Source organism: Bubalus kerabau, chromosome 23, assembly GCF_029407905.1.
Source record: "Bubalus kerabau isolate K-KA32 ecotype Philippines breed swamp buffalo chromosome 23, PCC_UOA_SB_1v2, whole genome shotgun sequence".
Taxonomy (NCBI): domain Eukaryota; kingdom Metazoa; phylum Chordata; class Mammalia; order Artiodactyla; family Bovidae; genus Bubalus; species Bubalus kerabau.
Window position 1 is genome coordinate 41,708,234 of NC_073646.1, and position 17,948 is coordinate 41,726,181.

A 17,948-nucleotide genomic window follows, 5' to 3' on the forward strand; every position below is an offset into this window, starting at 1 on the left:
GGCTTCTGGCCCCTCCGCGTTCATTGTTCCTCAGCGTCAGCCACCAACAGGAACCACCAGCTGAGTCCCTCTGCTTTGCAACTTTATCCATGGGCGTGCATATTGTGGAATTCTCTCTATTTATTGATAAACCCTGTACATTTAGGAGGGAAATATCGTTTGTGGGGTTTTTTTTCTGATCACTAATATACCTTCATAAATACTCACTTAAATGCATGTTTAAAGTTTGGAAGACCTTCCAAATACCCTGGGAGTGAGCACAGTGGTCCTGGGTGAGTGGAAACGCCTCAGGGCCCAATGTGTCTTTACTCCCACATCCTAAATGATAAAGGGGAATTTTCCATAAATTCCATAAGCCATGGAAAAATCTTAGAGATTTTAATAACTAAATGCATTAGATTTAGAATCTCAGGACCTTCTACAGATATAAATTGCTTTGGTATTTAAGAAATATAAGCATGTTTTATGAACAACTTGGTTTTGCATAAATTTGCACAATTTCTATATTTCATGTGAAGAAGCAAAATTCCAGATTAAAATATAATTTTAAAACCCTTCCTTTGTTTTGGTGACAAAATTAAAAAATGCCCTGGGGGAAAAAATGGGAAATTAATACTGTAATATTGGTACAACTTCAGGCTCATATTTTAAAATCAATTCCAGTTACTTCTTTATAATAAAATTTAAAAAGCAAATGTGAGTATATAAACATAACCGTATTTTTCCATATTTTTTTATTTTTGCCGGAATGTGCTCATCTGGGGCGGTTGTGAGTGTTTGGCTGTACCGTCTTTGTCTTTCTGAAGCACAGATGTTGGGGGCACAGTGTTCTGTACCTCTAAAACCGTGTGTTGCCTTTCTAGAGTCACCTTATCACTCTAAACCGAGGAAGGTGGCCTCCTGGAGATCTCTGAGGACCGCGGCGAGCATGCCTCTCGGGGGCCGGATGTCCTTAACGCCCCAGAAGCTGTGTCTGGGAAGCTCCAAGCAAGGTACGCACGCGCCCCTCGGAAATAGACCCCTCCTTAAAAAAAAAGAAAAGAAATAGAGCCATCCTGCTCACGAGCAGCGCCTGGTCCCAGGTGCTGACGACACAGAGCTTGGAATGCGCCTTGTCTGAATGACCCCGTTTCTGACCTTGTCAAGGACGTGGCTCCTTGAGGCGCACACTCCGAGTGTGTGCGACCTCTGACATTTGCTCTGCGGGTCTCGGCCTGTCTGAGTGGGGCTGGCTGTGGTGGGTCACAGACCCTCCTCCCGACAGCTTTGGGAGTCGTGTGAGCCGGTTGAGGTCATGCCGGCAGCTTGGAAAGGGATGTGCTGGGCACACGCGCAGCCTGGAAGTGGGCAGGCGCCACAGGGAGGGCTTTGCTGATCTTGGGGCCGGTGGCTGAATGTTGCTCACACACCATGGGTCCCGTGAGCTTCCTTCAACCCCCCGAGCCTGGTTACTAGAGGCAGCGCTGTCCATTGTGTCTGCTCGTACCTGTCGCGTTAAAACCGTGCACATTCAAACCAGGCAGTCTGACCCCAGCCCTGACTTCAGACCTCACCTTGGACTGTGCCTGGACCCACTCCCCCAGCAGCGCCCCCGACTTTGTGACCGAAGCCTTGAGAATGAAGAGGTCAAACCTCAGGCGTTCTGCCAGCCACGGTGAGCTCGCCGCGGTGACACGGCCACGAGGCTGGGCGGGGGGCTGGGGGTGCTCTGCAGAGTGAGGGGCGGGCCCCCCGCAGGCGGCCGCCGAGCGTCCTGAAGGTCCCTGCTGCCTCCTGGAGGGTGGCTTTCCTGCTGTGGAGGGAGACGTCATCCCTGGCTTCGGTGGTGTCTGCCTCCCTGGAGTCGTAGTGAAACAGGTTGTGTAAACGATCTTAGAAATGAAAGCTGCGAGTGAGACAGCCCAAATCTCACAGAGCAGGGCCAGCTGGTGTCATGCTGCTGTCTTCCTGTCCAGCCCGAGTCCACACGCCTCCTCCCCAGCGTCCACTGCCTTTCCGTCGGCGCCGTGGAAAGCCCCGAGAAGCCTTGTCCCGGTGGCCAGGCTGGTCCCTGTGCGGCTCTGCTGGCCGGCATTGCTGTTTCAGGCTTACGTGCTTTAGAGTCCTGTCCCCGTTAGGGACTGCGCTGAAGCAGAGTGCCCCAGGCACTGTGCCGACGGTGGGCGCCGGGCCGGCTGCTGGCATCTGCATGATGATGCCACTGCGTTTGTTTTTGACTGTTTGTTTGCGGCTTCAAGTCTAAAGACACGGCTTTTCTTTGTGACTCCCTCCTTTAATCCTTTTGTAGATGAACACATGGGCTTCCCTGGTGGCTCAGTGGTAGAGAATCTGCCTGCCAGTGCGGGAGACCCAGGTTCAATCAGGAAGATCCCTTGGAGAAGGGAATGACTACCCACTCCAGTATTCTTACTTGGAGGATCCCATGGACAGAGGAGCCTGGAGGGCTACAGTCCTTGGGATGGCAAAAGAGTTGGACACGACTTAGCGACTTAACAACAACAGCGCCCCTTTAATCCTCTGAGTGTAATCAAGTCCTGTGTTCACACCTTTTAGTTTTCTTTTGCTTCTTCTTTCCAAATCAATACCTGTTTGGGTTTTCTTACTTCTGGGAAAAGACCATAATCAGGTTAAAAATGTTGAAATGCATTTGTTCTTTTTTTATTGTTTTTTTTTAAAGATAATTTTATTAACCTCCAGGTTTCCCTTAAGGTATAGTCCAGCGTTCCTTCTTCTTTTCAGAGGGCTGTGTGTCTCCCCGCAGGTTACGTTCCGGGGAACCCTGTCTACAGAGAGAAGGAGGACATGTATGACGAGATCATTGAACTGAAGAAGGTAGAGTTCCCGCCTGTCCTCCGCGACTGTTAAGTGGGGGGGGCCCTCGGTCACGCGGATGGGGGGTCGCACCTGTGCCGGGGCGTGTCCCGTGGGAAGAGCAGGGGTTGCAGGGGGACACCGAGTGTAAGCCTGGCCGGGCGCCTGAGCAGCTGGGAGACGCTGGCTCCTGGGGGGCCACCCGCCAGCGGCGAGGGAGCCTGGACTGCGGTCAGCCAGCAAGCTCTGGGTCTCCCTGGGGGGACAGCCCCAGGGGGATGAGGTTATTTCCCTTTGTGCCCCGAGCCCTGGCATTAGGATGAGTCTTTCTTTGGCTGTTACTGTGATCAGTAACTTCCCGTTTGTGTTATTCTTCAGCATTCATGGCATTTCACAGCTCTCAGTGGCTCTGTCTCTATGCGCCCGTGAGAGAGGTGATGGCCTTGAGGCTCGTAGTATATCCAGGGTTTACCACTAGCAGACCCAGGATGTTCAAGGTCGTCTACCTCCTGGGGCCACGGCTCCATTTGCATAACCCATGCTGCCGCCCCCGAGAGCGCAAACCGCCCCAAGATGAGCGGTGTCCCCCTCGTCCCCATCTCGCCCCCCCTACGCCACGCCCGGCTCTATGCACCGCACGGCTCGTGGTGCCGCCCGGAGACTCGGGGGGCCCTTCCCGTCCGTGACGCAGGTCTGTTCACAGGCTGCCCCCCGCCCCCCACCAGTAGAGCTGGGACCCGTCTGGCACGAGGTCAAGCAGGGTGCTGGCGGCCGGCGTGCCCAGAGCACACGAGAGCCTGGAAGCCACCTTGGGCGAGGGTCCCCGTACACGACAGCCCTCCTGTGGGAGCTGCAGGGTCCTCACCCGGGGAGGTGACTAAGAGCCCTGCGTCCTCGGGGTGGCAACACTCAGGGGGAGCCTTCTTGGGGCCAGAAGCGGGTCTCTGGGTGGGATCACTGCCTTATTCCAAGTACACAGGCCTCCTCCTCCCTTCCGAGGGGAGGGTTTATCTTCAGCACTCTGCTGCCCCGGGGCAGGGGCACAGGGTGGTTTTTCTCTGGCAAGTGACGTCTCAGTGTGCTGTTGAAAATGGGGAGGGTCGTAAGTGCAGCTTCATGGGGTTTGTGAGGGTTCGACGCAGTAATCCACGAGAAGGCTTTAGCGCAGGGTTCTTAGCTATGCTGAGCAGGGTAGGTATTCCTGGAAGCAGAATTCCCGTTATCGGATTTCTTGTCTTTCCCAGTGAATGGGCGTTAACTGATTAATTCACGAAACGGGCCCTGAGGGCCAAGCATCTATCCCACCGGCTGCAGCCGCTGGGCGGCTTTCCTGACTGCCCGCAGTGGGTGGACGCCCGACTGTCTCTCCAGTGGCCAGGTCAGGTCTGTTCTAATGCTCAGACTCTCTGCTGAGCACTGCGAGTCCCTTGACAGGACGTCTCCAAGACGACTGGCTAATTCGGGTCCAGGCTGTGCTGGAAGCCGGTCAGCTCCAGTGCTGGCTGACCCCGTGGGCATTTCTGGACGAGGCTCACACGCGCTGACTTAACCTGACACTTTCCCAGCCATGGGGTTCCACGGACCAGGAGAAAGTTTCCTTAAGTGAGGCTGTTAGAAGTCCCCTCCCGTGAGCATTTCCTCAAAGGACTACACGTGTCTGGAGTAATAGGAAGGCCATCATTTCAAAATACAGGATAGTTGTAAACAGCGAATAAACTTAGTTTTATGAAAAATCGACAGTCTTCCTTCTAAATTCACCGCAGATGGGTGGGAAATTCACCCACAGATAAACGTGTGGGGACCGGCGCTCTGACCCGCTGAGCCTTAGTTGAGGATGAGTCTTGAGCAGACGTTAGCCCATGGCTGTTTGTGACGTGAGGAACGCTCCCACGGCCCCCCAGGACCGCCACTGGCCGTGCCGTTTGTGAGCGGCGCTCGTCTGCGGCGGGGGCACTGTTTGCATTTTAGGGGGCAGGGTTCCTGGTTGCCTGGATCGCCCTGCACCTAACGGGGTGTCTGCCCCCAGCCCCGACCTCCACGGTAACGTCCAGACCTGCCTTACCCTCTGCGCACGCAGCGCCCGCTCGGGAGCCAGGAGCTTTGACGCCCTCCCCATCTCCGTGTCTCACCCGGTGTCTGTGTGTGCACGGTGTGTGTGCGTGTGGCCCTTCTTTTCTTCAGTCACTAAACGTGCAAAAGAGTGATGTGGATCTGATGAGAACGAAGCTTCGGCGCCTTGAAGAGGAAAACAGCAGAAAGGACCGGCAGATCGAGCAGCTTCTGGACGCGTCCCGAGTAAGTGCGGGGCCCGGGATGCGGTGCCAGACGCAGGCGGCCCCCAGCGGGGGAGGCCCAGCGCACCTCGTCTTCATCTCTCGATCTGCTTACCACAGGGCCCAGATTTTGTTCGGACTCTGGCAGAGAAAAGGCCCGATGCTGGCTGGGTGAGTATAATCTCCGGCAGCTCAGCTCATCTGTCCGCCGAGATCTGATCTTCAGATGGCCTTTAGAGACAGAGCTTCTCTCTGAAGCACTCAGAGCAGAAGAGTAACAGGCAAGCGGAAGGCCTTCCTGAAACCCTCCTCCACCGAGCGGTGGGGCTTACACGACGACCCCGCGGGGGCTCTTAGTGGGAGCAGGAGGCGGGCTGAGCAGGCTGACCGCAGGGTCGAAAAGGCGCGGCAGGAGAAGGCCGTCACGGCGCGGACACCTCGGGCCCAGCACACGACGCCGATTCAAGCAGGAGTCAAAGCAGGAGTAGAGTCAGGGCCGTAAGGCGCGTGCAGAGCCTTCTTGTGCGTCGTGTGACAGCACTTAGCACGTGAGCAAGACAGGATTATGGGAAATGGAGCCCTTGCGTGGTCGACGCTGTGGGGATAAGCTGCCGCAGCCGGAGGGACATGAGTTGCAGCAAACGTCACCTGAGTCAAGGAAGACCGTTTTAAAAAACCTGAGCTGCGATTCACGTCTGAGATTCTTGAACACAAAATCACATTAATGATGTGATTAATGGATTTGATAACATAAACTTAAAATTTATAGTGAAAACCCATACGACTACAATTGAAAATGGATCCGTATAATGGGTGGGGGGAGATGACTGATCAGTAAAACGGATTTTATCCAGAAGATGCGAAGAATCTACCCCCGTGTATAAAGAAGGGAAGCAGCGTGCTGTGAACGGACGACTCGCCCGGCTCTGTGCCTGGGCAGCTCAGAGGAAGCACACACAGGCGTGAGGAAACCCCGTGTTGCCTGACGGCGGCTCAGCAAATGCTGTGCGGTTTGCACGGGTACAGATTCTTGGTGACCGTTTTGCAGTCAGGACTTCAGCCCCCATGTTTAAAATCAGGAAACTGAGGTTAAGAGACGTGTCCCAAATTGGGTTCACGGTGAGTGACCGTGGGCTCTGAAGGCTGGGCGGTGTGGCTGTGCGAGCCACCGTTTGTAACACTGCGCTCGCCACTTGTCCCGTGATGCTCATTTGTTTTTTTCTATTTTCTGGCCGTGCCAGGCAGCATGTGGGATCTTAGTTCCCCAACCAGGGATCGAACCCATGGCCCCTGCATTGGGAGCACAGAGGCTTAACCACCAGACCGCCAGGAAAGTCCTAATGATGCTCTTTAGGATTATGTCTTGAGAAAAACATAAAAAAATCCAGCACAAAAGGCCATTTGCACAAGGATATTTCTAGCTGCCCAGTTTGGGAAGGGAGATGGAGGAGGAGCCATTCAGATTACCATACCGCTGTTTGGATCCTCAGCATTTTTTTTTTTTTTTCACTGCACCTTGAGGCTTGTGGGATGTTAGTTCCCCAACCAGGGATCGAACCCATGGCCCCTGCATTGGGAGCACAGAGTCCTACCCACTGGACCGCCAGATAATTCCAGGGTTTTTTCTTTCTTTTTTAAAGTTTATTTAAAGTGGAAATTCTAGATCATAGATACATGCCAGTTTCGCTCTGCTGCCCTTTACCAAATCACCCGTCAAAGTGGCTGTGACTGAACATTTCTACTTGAATCATCTGCCTTCCAGAAACACCTGCCCATGTGCACGAGGAGGGCTGGCTGGGGTTTCTGTGAGAGCTTGAACTCTCTGTGAGGGTCACGAGCTCAGTGTCCGTCAGTAGCAGGACAGGTAACAACGCTGTGCGTTCACACCTGGGAGGAACAATGCAGATCTGTAGCAACGACTGGGGTTAGGGCTCCACGACGGTTTGTGAAGTGAGAACAGTGTGCAGGATGGTATGCGTGGGGTTGCCATTTATGTAAACAACAGCGAAACACCACCACTCAGCAGGTGTGCATACGCGTGTGCGTAATGAGGTCTGGAGAGTGAACACACGCTATGCTGGTAACGTCAGTTAGTTGACAGGGGTAAGCGCAAAGGGTAAAGGTGCCCAGGTGTTGCTAGTATAACTAAAAATCACCTTAAAATCCAGTTGAAAAGTGTTTGACTCTTCAAAAAAAAAAAGGGAAGTCCTGTCGGGAATGCAGGGTATCATCTCCCAAAGCGCTGCGTGAGCAGAGAGCAGGAAGCACTGAGGCAGAGGGGCCTCCCCAGGGCCCTAGTCCAGCTGCCCGGGGGAGGGTGCTGGGGATGGGGCTGCCCTGGGCCGCTGGGCTTGGGGTGTCCGTGCCTGGTGACTGAGGTGGTGCGTGTCCCGTCCCTCCTCCCGAGGGTGGCGCCCTTTGAGGAGGGGAGCACCCTGTTCCCGGCCCCCCTGCCCCCCTGCTCCAAGTCTAGAAGAGACACCAGCGAGCGAATGGGGGGGACATTCGATCAGGTAGGGCACAGGTCCGGCTGCGTCTCCGTGTGGCAGGGGAGGCCGTGGCCGTGGAGGCCGGGCTGTGTTCCCCCGGTTGGCTTGATGGGTGTGGTCCCCCGGCAGGTGATCAACGGGCTGAAGCAGAGGGTCCTCAAGCTGGAGCAGCAGTGCAAGGAGAAGGACAACGTTATCAAGTACGGGGCTGGGGCGCCGGGGGCCCTGCCGGGGCCAGCTGGGCGCGCACCCGTCCTGCTCCCAGCCCAGTGTCCGTGCCCGCTGCCCCACCCCTCCCCCGCCCACGCCCCAGCCTCGCTTGTTACCAAAGCTTGAGCAGTGGCCTCCTCCAGACACCACCGAGGAGCCATGTTCTCCCCTCTCTCTCCTCGCTCCCGTTTCTTTGACGACGCGCCTTCTTTCCTTCACCTCCTGTGATCTCGTCTCCACCGTTGACTTCATGGACTAGACGCAGGCTCTTGCTGCCTGGACACCTCCCCAGGCTGCCTCTCACCGTCCCGCACGGTCCTGTGCTGTTTTTAGAGCAGCTATACAGATTTCTTGCCTGCTCTTTTATCCCAGAGGGGAGCCTTTCCTGGTGTGTTGGAGTTTATTTAAGGAAATCCGAGTTTACGCTCTCTGTTGCCCCGTGTGTCCTCTTTATACAATAGACCCTGTCTTCCTTTGTTTCTGGCCGAAATTATCAGCTGTCTCATTATCATTCTGTCTCAGAATCCTAAACTGTATAAGTAACTTTACCTTCATTTCTCTGTAGAGCCTTTTCTCTGGAGTCTGTTAAGTGTTGAGAATGAGGAGAATTATATGGACAGTACAAGGAGAAAAAAAAAAATGGTTCTCTTTCCTTTAAAAAATAATCATTCCCCCACTTGCCCAAAGACGGCTTGTCCTTTCTAACCCTGAGGTGTTTCTTCACAATTACTCCGGTTTTTAGACACCGTCTTATTAGCAAAGAATATCCCCCAGAAGGAGGCCTTTTACCTCACCCTGGAGGGTGGCTGGTCCTACCAGGAAGGGCCCCGTAGGTGTGAGAATTCCCTGGTGGGTTTTGTGCAAGCCACCCGCCAGCTGAAGGCCCCTCAGGCTTCCCTGGAAGCTCAGTTGGTAAAGAATCCGCCTGCAGTGCAGGAGACCCTGGTTCGACCCCTGGGTCGGGAAGACCCACTGGAGAAGGGATCGGCTACCCACTCCAGTATTCTTGGGCTTCCCTGGTGGCTCAGTTGGTAAAGAGTCTACAAGGCGGGAGACCTGGGCTGGGAAGATCCCCTGGAGAAGGGAAAGGCCCACGCCAGTATTCTGGCCTGGAGAATTCCATGGACTGTATAGTCCGTGGGGTAGCAGAGGTGGACTCGACTGAGCGACTTCCCCTTTCCCTCGCCTGGCACTGCCCAGCAGTGACGGCGCTGCCACATTAACTCCGACCTTGGGTTCTCAGCAAACTGCAGACCGATGTGAAGACCACGAACCTGGAGGAGATGCGGATCGCCATGGAGACGTACTACGAGGAGGTGCGTGTCCCCCGCCCGGGGCAGGCGGTGGGCTCGGGTGGGGGGCACAGTCAGTTGCCAAGCTGGGTGGTGGCCCCGCTGCTGTGTGGGACCCTCCCCTTCTAGTTTATCTTGACCGGAACACAAATCAGCAACTTAGTGCTAACTTCCTGCCGCCGGGCCGACACAGAGACTCCGTTTTTCAGAGGGCAGTCTCCTTGGCACTCGTTTTGTGTTAACCGCCTTTTAACTTGGTGTCTGCAGATTCACCGTCTCCATGGTCTTCTCGCAAGCTCCGAGATGACAGGAAAGAGGTACGACCCTCTGTCTGTCTGTCTGTCTGGGAGCCCTGCTCTGCGTGCTGTCTGTGTGTTCAGCGGCTGGCAGAGTAGGGGCGCTCCTTCCATGGAGCGCGGACCCCGCCCTGGGTCTGGGGCTTCTAGCTGCCGCTCTAGCTTCAGGCTCTCGTGTCCCCTCCCTGGGGGGTCACGGATGCCCCCTCCCAGTTGCCGTCTCTGACCCCTGGCAGCGTGGTCGGTGCTCTGGGCATCCACTGGTGGTCCTACCTCACAGCTTCCAGCTTAGAAGCAGAAAGCACTCTTTCTCAAAGCAGATCTTCCTTTTAGGAAGACATTTAGGACTGAGTACAGGATCGTCTTGCCAAGTACCTTTACTGGGAGAGACGGGGCGTTTCCTCAGCACCTACCTCTTCCCCCGTCCCGTCCCCAGATGACGTCAGGCTCTCAGCAGGTCAGGGAAGGAGGGGTCCCTTGTCACAAATTCAGTCGTGTCACTGGCCTCCGCCGTGAATTACTGACAGTTACTGACCATCTGGGCTTCCCAGGCGGCTCAGCGGTAAAGAACCCGCCTGCCAGTGCAGGAGATGTGAGTTCGATCCCTGGGTCAGGAGGACCCCTGGAGAAGGGAATGGCCACCCACTCCAGTGTTCTTGCCTGGAGAACCCCATGGACAGAGGAGCCTGGCGGGCTACAGTCCATGGGGTCGCAAAGAGTCAGAAGCAACTGAGCGACTAAACAACAGCAACAACAGTTAATCCTTCACAATTGCCAGCACGCTCTTCCCTTTTTCGTTCCCCCAGTAGCTTAAAGTGGGGGCGGGAGCGGGGGCCAGAGGACTTGCAGTCGATGTCCGTGGTAGGCAGCGTTGTGTTCTGTAACAGGCCCTCGGTGTGAACTGGAGAGTGATGGCCTGCCACCCCCGGGGAAGCACGGGCTCCATCCCGACATCCTCTGGTCAGCTTTCCCATCACCTGGCCAGCGCACAGCCCGCCTCCCCATGTTTCTGTCTAAAGGTGCCTCACCTGGTGCCCATTGTTAGCTCACAAGCCCTGAGCCCTCCACCCGCCTCGGCTTGAGCCTGAGCAAAGCCCCAGCACACGCAGTCCCCCCGGAGCCGCGTCTCAGCTCCTCCCGATGACGAACTCCGCTGCGGGGGGCTGGGGAAAGTAGTGAAGTCAGCCCAGAAACGGGAAAGACCGCGTGTTCCACCCCGCTGAGAGCAGATATGAGAGCAGACGCGGGCAGTGCCTGTCCTGCCGCCGGGAGCGGGCTCCCCGAGACCCAGAGCCTCCTCCCCTCCGCCCTGGGTGGCCACGGGGACCCCACGAGGCACCGCAGGCGTCGGTCCAGTGCTCACAGAGATTTAGCGAGCAGACGACTTGGCAGATGAGGAGTCTGTAACCAACCGGCGTTGACCGTACTTTAGACTTTGTGGAGGAGGAGGCGCGATCAGAACAGCCATCCAAGGACAGGACTGATGGAGCAGGAGGGGCGGGACCCCTCCACGGCTCTTCTGGTCACGCTGCTCCGTTTGTCACTGACGACACAGTCCCGTGTTAGGCAGGCGTGCCCATGAGAAGAGTGAACCTCTGTCCGGGGTGACAGTCTGCTGGTCTGGGATTCGCAGTCAGCCTTCCCCGTGAACTGCACAACCTTCATGCTCAGGACACCCTGAGCGCCCAGGCCGCCGTGTGCCTGCCCCTCACTTGGGATGTGTGTTGGGCCAGCTCAGGACCTGAACCTTACCCGCTGGGTCTTGTTGCTCCTAGGCCTCCAGTGGAGAAGAAAATAGGCCTTAAAAGGCAGAAGAAAATGAGCAGTGCCCTACTGAGCTTGTCCCGGAGCGTCCAGGAGCTCACGGAGGAGAACCAGAGCCTGAAGGAGGACCTGGACCGCATGCTCAGCAACTCCCCCACCGCCTCCAAGATCAAGGGTACCTGCCCAGAGAGGGGACCCGTCTTTCCCCGGCCACCCCGCTGGGTGGCACTGCCCTGCGCAACCAGCCTGCCGTGGGCCGAGCACGGTCCTGGACCCCGGGTAGAGCTGTGGAGGCCTCTGCAGGAGAGGGAGGCTGCCCCGTGTCACCAGCCCGCCATGGGCCGAGCACGGTCCTGGGCCCTGGGCAGAGCCGTGGAGGCCCGTGCAGCGGGGGGAGTCTGCCCTGTGTCATCAGCCTGCCATGGGCCAAGCACGGTTCTGGGCCCCAGGCAGAGCTGTGGGAGTGCGTGCAGGTGGGGGAGACTGACCTGCTGGAATAGCACTGGGGAAGGGGCAGATGGGGGGCAGCCGTGCCCACGGCCGGGAGGGGCACTCCGGGCAGCGGGCACAGAGCCCCGAGTGGGCCTGGCACTGTGAGGCAGCCAGCACGCCCAGCCCCTGGAAGCGGGGGCTGGTGGAGGACCGGGCCTTGAGGGCCACCCAGAGGGCAGTGGGTTTGTGCGGAGGAGAGAGGAGCCCCGCTCCTGTGCTGCATGGAGGCCATGCAGGAAAGGGGGCCACGAGGACAGCACCCCACAGGGTCCTCTGGGGCTGCTGGTGGCCTGGCCCGGGGCTCCGCGGTGGCGGGAGGCGGCCGCGATCCTCGTGCACGTGAGGTCTGGCTACAGCCGGTGTGGGCAGAGGGGGGCCACAGGGGGAGGCTGCGGCTGTGGCCGAGGGCCCAATGGGGGTCAGGCACACGGGTGAGTCAGGGCGGGGCCCCGGAGGGAGACTTGAACCCGCGAGCAGGGGCGGGGGGTGACCACGGAGCCTCTGGGCGGGTAGTGGACACCAAGCACCCACAGAGCCGGGTGGAGGGGGTGCTGGAGGAGTACCGCTGGGTCTGGGAGGACGAGGGCCGGGGTGGGCTTGGGATTGGCCTCAGGGCTCGCTGGTGAGCTGGAGCAGGGCCGTCCCGGCAGGCGGGGCAGTCAGGAGAGGTCGCACGAAGGAGCTGAAAGGAGCAGTGGTCACTGCAGAGCCGTGCGGGCACCACAGGGTCCTGGACTGGGGGCCGTCCCTGGAGGGGAGCTGTCTGGCCATGCCCCAGACAGGAGGTCCCGGCCGAAGGGGCCCATCCGATGGCTGTGGAGGTGTGTCCCTCACACCCCGTTGTCCCAGCAGGTTACGTGGACTGGAGCAAGCCCCGGCTGGTTCGTCGGATCGCAGAGCTGGAAAAGGTGAGTGGTGGGCCCCTACGTGCCCTTCCCTGCCCAACCCTGCCAATGCAAGAGGGGCAGGTCCCAGGAAGTGGGCAGAAGGAGCCTTGCTCCCGGGACATAACGGGGGCCGTCTGTGCCCAGGGACAGCTACGCATGGGATGAGTTGGCCAGAGGAGACTCTTAGGGTCTAGGTACGACGCCTGGCCGTGTCAAGTCTGCCCTTGTGTCACAGACGGCAAGGCGTGGTCACACAGCACACCACAGCACTTCCAACTTTGGAGTTAACGGTCGGGGATGCGTGGGACCCCGAGCCTTTCAGAGAGCCGGCCTGACATGCACACGGGGCTCTTTACTGCCCGTCACTTACCAGGCGGCTTTTCTCACCGCTCGTGTAGCATCTGAGTTCACAGAAAACCGCGCATCCGCACTTTACCAATCAGGAAGTTAACAGATCCTCGCGTCCCCCGTGTGAATTTGCGAATCTGATTCTGTTGAGGTTGGTCAGACGTGTCTACACTGTTCCAGTATTGGTAAAACACTGAGTCAGAGCTCTCAGTTGTTGGAGCAGAGTCAACCTAGAGGGGAGCAGTAAAAATAAAAATCGAACCTGTTCACAAAGGCAGAAGACAGAGTTTCTGTAAACTGCGGGTAATTTAAGAACGAAACCCGTCAGGAACGCAAGGCGCCTGAAGGCAGTCCAGGAGCCAGTGGGCAGCGTTTGTCCACGTGGGGTGATGCTGACATCGGTGGGAGAGGGTGCTGGGAACCTTCAGGCGCAGAGCGGGCCCGTCCGTCCGGTTGACAGCCTGGGACAGAACATTGCAAACATCCCGGGGCCAGCGGGCCAGCGAGCACAGGGAAGGGCAGGCTGGGCTCACCTTCTCCAGCTGCTGCAGCGCCCGGCCCAAGCCGGCTGGGCCTCCCCACCCCGGAGGGGGAGAGTGACGGGGTGGGGCCCCGCTCCCTGCCGTCGTCCCCAGGACTCTGCGGAGCTACCCTCTCCCCAGGCAGTGCCCCAGGCTTCTCGGGTCACACGCAGAGGTCTCCCCAACCCCCTCACTGGGAGGAGGTTCCCTCTGGCCCTTGTCGCTTTTCTAGAAAAGTAAAATCAGAAATAACAGATGCCTGTGTCGCCTCCAGAAACTCAGTTCGATGGAAAGCCCCAAGGCCCAGGCTTCAGAGGCGGCGAGGTCGACCTCCCTGACCCCCTCGGCGTCCAGCCCCACGTTGCACCTGCAGGAGAACGAGCGTCTGCGCGGAGCGGTGAAGAGCCTGAAGGGCGAGCGCAGCGCCCTGCACACCCAGCTGCAGGAGAGAGAGTAGGTGGCCTGCTCCGGCGGGGGGTGCCGCCGCAGCAGCGGAGCTGCCCGTGGGTCTGGGGAGGCGCAGCACACAGCGGCCATCACACAAGCCTCTGTACATGGTTATTAATCTTCTGAGGGTTTACCCGGGAGGCGAGGGCAGCTTCGGTGATACAAGGAGGCACTCAACTGGCCTATTTCATTATCCAATGCGTGGGGAGTGCCATGGAAATCTTACATGAAATTCCAGAGGGCTTTCCAAATTCTTTTCTTAGAGAAGAACTTACTTTCATTGGCCTGTGTAAAATGTCGGCCCTCCATTAGAGCTCACAGGGGTTTAAAGATTCCGTGCTCTGCTCACGATCTCTAATCTGTGCATCAGAAAAGGCCCTGGTGCTGAAGAGCACAGAGTCGTCAGGGCGACTGTGAGCATGTGGACGGCAGAGCCTCGAGGTCTAGCTTATTTCCTCTTTGCTCTCTCGCCTCTGGCTCTGTAGCCCACGGAAGACATGCCTGTCTCCGGTTCACCTGTGGCTTCTCCAGGTGCAGTTCAGAGATGCTGTTTCTCAGGCCTTGCTGCTCAGAGTGTGGCCTGGGGGCCAGCAGCCTCAGCGTCACACGGGACCTCTTAGAGGTAGAGACCCTCGGGCCCCGCCCAGCCGGGCCCTGCCCTCGTCTCCTGAACCTGGCTTTGTCTTCTGAGACCCCCTCCCCGATTCTGTGCACGTTTAGGTCTGCAGTTCACAGCAGAAGGCAAATCATTTCACCTCCAGTGGAAGTCTAACAGTGCATCCATGCGCTGGGTTTATAAACATGAGGAGTCATTTTGCTTGTGGCTCAGCTGGTAAAGAATCCGCCTGCAATGCGGGAGATCTGGGTTCGATCCCTGGGTTGGGAAGATCCCCTAGAGAAGGGAACAGCTACCCACTCCAGTACTCTGGCCTGGAGAATTCTATGGACCTTGTAGTGCACGGGGTCGCAAAGAGTCCGACACGACTGAGCGACTTTCACTTCCCCTTTCTTTGCCACACTGAAGAGCATCTCTGATGATCTAAGCCACCGCGTGACGTGATAACAGTTTCTACTCATTGAGCCCTTACGACGTGACCCATGCATGTATCTCATTCATGTGAGGTCACCACCTCAGTGGGCAGTGGAACATTTTACAGCCACGTTCTTGGCCACGTGTCACCTGTGGGGCACGGGAGAGCTTGGGGGGAGATGCCAGGGGACCCCCTGTCCCCGGCTCAGGCTGCACCCCCCACTGCCAGCCCCAGGAGCTCTTATCTGAGTGCAGGTCGATCACCGAACAGTGTGACCCTGGCTAATGCCTGTGCCCGGGCCGGTGGCGCCCGTGAGAGCGGGGCCTGCGCCTCGTGCGGCCGCCCTGCTCCTGGCCACCGCTGGCACAGGTGGGTGCTCGGTAACCGGCTGAGCAACGAGGCGGCCCCGGGCGCCCAGCGTCACCCAGAAGGGCCCGTCTGCAGCCTCGTCTGCGCAGAAGTGAGGAGGCCGGGCCCGCTGGTTTTTCCGAGAGCTGCCCTGCGCTGATGGCCCCGGCACTGCGAGCCTCTGTTTTAGTGATGCTGAAACGTCTCTGGTTCCTTGTTCAGTTTGGAGGTGAAGCAGCTGCTGCAGACGAAGGCCGAGCTGGAGAAGGATCTGGAAAGCATGAAGGAGGGAGAGAGGGAGAGAAGAGAGAGAGAGAAGGCGTTGAGGTGAGTGGGCGAGGATCAGGAAGCTACATGGTGCCAGGTGGTCCCTACCTCCCTGCCTGCGCCCCGAGGCCCACCCCCGCCCTAGTCCCAGAGTGGCTCTCATAAAGCTCCAGCCTGATCACACGGCTGCTCTCCTGACGTCTTTCATGGCTTTGCTGCTGCCTTCAGGGTGAACACCCGGCCTCTGGGGAGAGGCCCCTCACGGTCAGGCCGGTGTTGGCTCTTGGGCTTCACGGCCCCCCTCCTCCAGCATGTCTTCCTGGGCAGCCTCAGAACATGCCCCAGATTCTACACCTTGCTCAGGATAAGACCCAGGAGACAAAACGTAGAAACAAGGCTAATGTCCATCAGATTAAAAAAACTGAAGTACATCCTTAGAGAGGAGTGAGGCCCAACCCCTGCTGCAACATGGGCCAGCCTCAGAAACGTGATGCCGTGACAGAGGCAGGCGGAGGAGATGCTCTCAGACGGTCTGATTCGGAAATACCCGGAGCAGGCAGATTCCTCGAGAAGACAGCGGATGGTGGTTGCTGGGGGGTGGGGGAGGGAGTGACTGTCAGGTTAAAGGGCTCCTTTCTAGGGGGACAGAAGCGCCCTGGAATTGGGCCGCGATGACGTCTGCACAGCACTGTGACTGAGAAACCACTTAACTGCATACTTCAAAAAAGTGCGTTTGGGGTTCTGTGAATTTACCTCAATAACAAAGGCCCCAAAAGTAGATTAGAAATCCAAGCAGAATATTTGGTACTCAGAATAATTAGTAAGATGCACATTACTGAAAGGAACAAAAAAATATTATTTTCAGAATAAACGTGACTAGATTTTGTCAGAAGCCTAGAATTAAAGTAAATCAGAGTGGGCGGGTGTGTGGTGAAGAACTGTTTTACTTTACCTTTGAGATCTGTGGCCAGGACGTGCGCTGTATCTCCCATTCCTGCTGTTTATTACCTAGTCATCGGTCACCTCAGTTCCTCCCGTGAGCGGCCGTGGGGTCCCCCGGGCCAGCGGGTGGTGGCCGGGCACCACGTGGCTCGGTAGGCAGCCTCCTGCGGGCACATCCAGACGCTGACAGCGTCATGGCAGGTGAGGTGTCCTCCCCCTTCTCACCTTAGAGAGGAGGTTCAGGCGCTGACCAGGAAGTTTCAGGAACTGGAAGGAAGGAAGAAGGACGAGGAAGATGAGCCCGTGGCGGCGGCTCCCGAGGTAGGGCTGTCTGTTTTCACCTCCTGCCGGCGCGGGGAGGTGGGGGAACCCTAAGCTGACGCTCCGAGGTCCCACTCGTTCCCACACCCGCGGTTTCTCCGGAAGCCCTCGGTGACAGTCCCGTTTTACCGTCACTGTCGGTTTCTGTGAATGGTGCCGTTGAGTCCTGGGCTTCTGGACTAACCGACGGTCAGTTCATCATACCACTCGGTGTATCGGCTCGCCCCACGGACTTCTCCGCTGAGAAGCACGTGTCTGCACAGAGCCTGCGGTCTTCCCGTGAGAAAGTCCAAATGTTTTTCTGTTTACGGAGAAGTTTCCCTGTAGATAATAAATGTAGACCCTAAAATAGTAGAAATAAGTGCGATTTTTATGGTCGTGATAGCAATTCTTGGTTCTTTCCACCTTAAAAACCAAGCTAGGGATCTCTTGCCTTTTATCTCAAAAGTCCCACCTACGTCATCCGGTACTGCACCGGAGGGAAGACCGTGACAGGACCCCCGCGAGGCAGACACTCGCGCACGGATGCCCAGGTGCACGAGCCCAGACAGGGCGTTGCGGTCACCTGGGTGGCGCCATGGGGCCTGCCGCCTCCGTCCTCACGGGAGAGCGTTCCCCAGTTCACAGGGCTCATGAAAGCCGGGCTTCACCGTGTACACTCGTGGACCTCTGAGCACTGTGGACACAGTTTCCTCCTCTAAATTAGAGAGTCTGGCCTGATAAGCGTCTCCGGTGTTCTCATATCCTGCCACTGCCTGCCCGAAGGCCATCTTCTCTGCCCCCCCAACCCCCTAGAGCTCATCCTTCTCACCTTGAATTCCCTGCAGACCCATGAAGAACCCAGCCAGCCTCCCAGCCCCACCGCCAGCCCCTCCCAGCCGGATGCTGAGCCGGACTGGAGCCAGGGGGGCTCCTCCCGGCCCCCCTCCACCTGCTCAGAGGGGAGGAGAGACGAGGCCGCCAGGGTCCTGCAGCGCAGGTGGAAGGGGTACCAGCACCAGGTGAGTGCCCCACGGCCCTGCTCCACCAGCTGGCGGAAGGCGGGGTGTGGGCGTGGAGGGGTGGGAGGGAGGCGTGCTTGGAGGCATGTGGGAGCTGGGGGTGCAGCGGCAGGTCTGGAGGCTCTGTCACCCTCCTGGTGGGCTCACGCAGTGGCGGGCTGGGTCCCCGGCTCCCTGGAACGCTGGCTCCGGGCACATCCTCTCCCCC

At 57.7% G+C, this 17,948-nt stretch overlaps 1 protein-coding gene and 1 long non-coding RNA gene across 9 annotated transcripts in view; one reads left to right on the top strand and one right to left on the bottom strand.

Annotated features, from left to right (window-relative positions):
- Window positions 1-17,948, top strand: part of IQCE (IQ motif containing E) — a 39,891-nt gene that overhangs the window by 11,514 nt on the left and 10,429 nt on the right. For 4 of the 8 annotated variants that reach the window (XM_055561934.1, XM_055561933.1, XM_055561931.1 and 1 more), the window contains 14 exons: window positions 864-992; window positions 1,520-1,654; window positions 2,762-2,832; window positions 4,993-5,106; window positions 5,205-5,255; window positions 7,703-7,773; window positions 9,027-9,099; window positions 9,343-9,392; window positions 11,147-11,310; window positions 12,480-12,535; window positions 13,658-13,836; window positions 15,432-15,536; window positions 16,649-16,739; window positions 17,567-17,740. In XM_055561934.1, coding sequence (XP_055417909.1) covers window positions 864-992; window positions 1,520-1,654; window positions 2,762-2,832; window positions 4,993-5,106; window positions 5,205-5,255; window positions 7,703-7,773; window positions 9,027-9,099; window positions 9,343-9,392; window positions 11,147-11,310; window positions 12,480-12,535; window positions 13,658-13,836; window positions 15,432-15,536; window positions 16,649-16,739; window positions 17,567-17,740 — 1,463 coding nt within the window. Of the gene's footprint in view, window positions 1-863; window positions 993-1,519; window positions 1,655-2,761; window positions 2,833-4,992; window positions 5,107-5,204; window positions 5,256-7,702; window positions 7,774-9,026; window positions 9,100-9,342; window positions 9,393-11,146; window positions 11,311-12,479; window positions 12,536-13,657; window positions 13,837-15,431; window positions 15,537-16,648; window positions 16,740-17,566; window positions 17,741-17,948 lie in introns of those variants that run through there. The other 4 variants (XM_055561932.1, XM_055561938.1, XM_055561935.1 and 1 more) reach the window with 4 other exon arrangements.
- On the bottom strand, window positions 6,850-7,951 carry LOC129637709 (uncharacterized). Its single transcript, XR_008707555.1, has 3 exons — window positions 7,900-7,951; window positions 7,241-7,326; window positions 6,850-6,971 (listed from the first exon to the last, which is right to left on the bottom strand). It is a non-coding gene; the product is annotated as an uncharacterized LOC129637709 (long non-coding RNA).